The following is a 2,500-nucleotide window of genomic DNA, read 5'->3' as shown; positions in this document are numbered from 1 at the left end:
GATGAGCTGTGGAACATTCCACAGCACGTCTGGATGAACATTGAAAATGTTAACTTCATCGTCATTCAACAATTTCTGTGCCGTGAAGATATCTGACAGCTGTTTGCGGCAGAATATTCGCACGGCACCCAAATATCAATCTGGGCACCCAGAGTCTCAGTCTGACCACTAATAAGACTTTGGGACAGACGGACGATATTTTGGGGTTTTCGCTGTAGAGCGGACTAAAAAGTGAACTATCCCTTTAACAAGTCAATTCTACTATACATATACAAGAGATAGAGCTGGGAGAGAGAGAGAGGAAGAGATAGAGCTGGGGGAGAGAGAGGAAGAGAGAGAGCTGGGGGAGAGAGGGAGAGAGAGAGAGCTGGGGGAGAGAGAGAGGAAGAGATAGAGAGGGAGAGATGAAGAGATAAATAGAACTGGGAGAGAGATGGAGAGACACACACACACACACACACACACACACACACACACACACACACACACACACACACACACACACACACACACACACACACACAGAGGTTGCTGTGACGTCAAACCGAAACGGAGCCCAGCTGACTACGCTCCTCCATGCCTCGCGCTCGCTCTGCAAAATCTACTCCACGCGCTGCCGTTAAACACCGACGGGCGCGAGGAGGAGGAGGAGAGGAGAATCACCCGGTAAGAGACACACGGATGGTGCTCACTCACCGGAGGAGGAGGTACCGCGAGCAACACCGGGAGACAGCAGCACACAGCCCGGAGGCAACAAGCCGCTTGACCCCTTCCTGATTGGTGTCAAAAACAAACCGAGGAATACAAAAGCAACACGGAATATTCACGCGCTGAACAGGTGTTGCATTGAGCGTGAACCACACGATCCTCTCGAGCCTCCGGTCAACAACAAGTTGACACTAATTCACCCTGGCTCGAGACAACGATGCACTTGCAGCTGTTTTAAGGAAACGGATACCGGATACTTTGTGGTTTGTTATTTTGGGTATAATTTAAATGAAAACAATCAGATAACGGGGCTTTTCGTCTCTCGGTTGACATCCACCTCAGCTGAACCCGGATCTCGGCTGGCTCTCCGTGAAGCCGCGCGCGGCGGCACCCGATGGTGCGGTCGGTCGGCGCACGGTGGCTCGAGCTGGTGTTTGGACACACTGTCCGGTGAGACGGTGATGGCACGCGGGACAGGCTTTCCCCTCGAGACGGATTTACAAAGTGTTTCTTGACCATGACCTCCATCCCGCGCGCTTTGCCCCGTGCCGTGCGCGACACACCCCGAGAGAGAAGCAAGCGCACCCGGCCCCATGCGCACGAGAGGACGTCGTCTCCCCAAAATCGCTGAGCGCAACGCGTAACGGCACCGGGGAGAAGGAGGAGGGGGGGCATAACACCCAACAACAGACCAACCGACGGGACGGACAAACAATAACAACAACAACAATAACCGCGCAGTGAGGGCGATGGAGCTGTCCGAGGTGCGGTGCTCCAGCGCGAGCGAGGAGCTGTACACCATCAACAAGACGCCGAGCAGCAGCGACAGCGGCACGAGCAGCGGCAGCGCGCGACCCAAGCGGCTGCTGTGGCAGAACGCGGTGCGGCACATCACCGAGCAGCGCTTCATCCACGAGCAGGAAAGCGTGAAGGGCGGCAGCGCGCCGCACGAGCCCTACGACCCCAGCCAGCAGGGCTCGCGGAAGCAGTCTGCGGGGCGCGCCGGGGCGGTGGGAGACCGGCACAACAACGGCGGCACCAAGGTAGAGTCAGTATTGTTACAGGATCGATTGAATATTGTGTCTATCTAGTTATCATATCAATATGAATGAAAACATGCCATCATCTTTTTAGATACCCAAGTCAATCCAATGTGATAATAAGCATACTGTAGCTGTACATGGCTATGTTCATCATTTGAAATACTAGGCAATAGGCATCTCGTGCACTATGCACGCTCGATTCCTAGGCTCGGCCGCTGCGCGGCCTCGCCCGTCCTGCAGCTCGCCAAGCTGGCTCTGCAGCTCACACAGCCTTGGCCACAGCTCGGCTGCTGTGTGGCCTTGCCTGCCCTATCGCACAATGTCTCCCTCTCTGTCTCTCTCCCTCTCCCTCTCCCTCAGTCTCTCTTGTGAGCCTCAGACTGATGACATCATCACTGATGACATCAGTGTGTGTGTCTGTCTCTTGTGTGTGTGTTTGTGTGTGTGTGTGTGTGTGTGTGTGTGTGTGTGCCTGTCTGTCTTTTGTGTGTGTGTGTGTGTGTGTGTGTGTGTGTGCATCACTGATGATGTCACAATGCCTCTGACATCACTGATGACATCGTCACTGTGATGACATAACTGATGATGTCATCAGTGGGACAGAGGCACAGAGCCCCAGCTCCCATTTATAATGATGCACTACGCGCGCTCGATTCCTAGGCTCTGTTCCTAGACTGTTGCACGGCCTCACATATTATGCAGCTCGGCCTCTGCCTGGCCTCGCCCGCAGCTGGGCTGCTGCGTGGCCT

The 2,500-nt window shown here is 54.7% G+C and overlaps 1 protein-coding gene across 1 annotated transcript in view; it reads left to right on the top strand.

Annotated features, from left to right (window-relative positions):
- Positions 1–1,457: 1,457 nt before the first annotated feature.
- adcy8 (adenylate cyclase 8 (brain)) overlaps positions 1,458–2,500 on the top strand; it is a gene marked incomplete at both ends in the record, with an annotated part of 56,004 nt that continues 54,961 nt past the window's right edge. Inside the window, one exon of the mRNA XM_083658940.1 lies at positions 1,458–1,751. Within this exon, the coding sequence (XP_083515066.1) occupies positions 1,458–1,751 (294 nt within the window). The remainder of the gene's footprint in view (positions 1,752–2,500) is intronic.

The sequence above is a fragment of the Poromitra crassiceps genome, assembly GCF_964638095.1.
Source record: "Poromitra crassiceps genome assembly, chromosome: 23".
NCBI classification, from domain to species: Eukaryota; Metazoa; Chordata; class Actinopteri; order Beryciformes; family Melamphaidae; genus Poromitra; species Poromitra crassiceps.
Note: the sequence above shows the minus strand (reverse complement) of the source record. Positions and strands in the feature narration are given on the sequence as shown.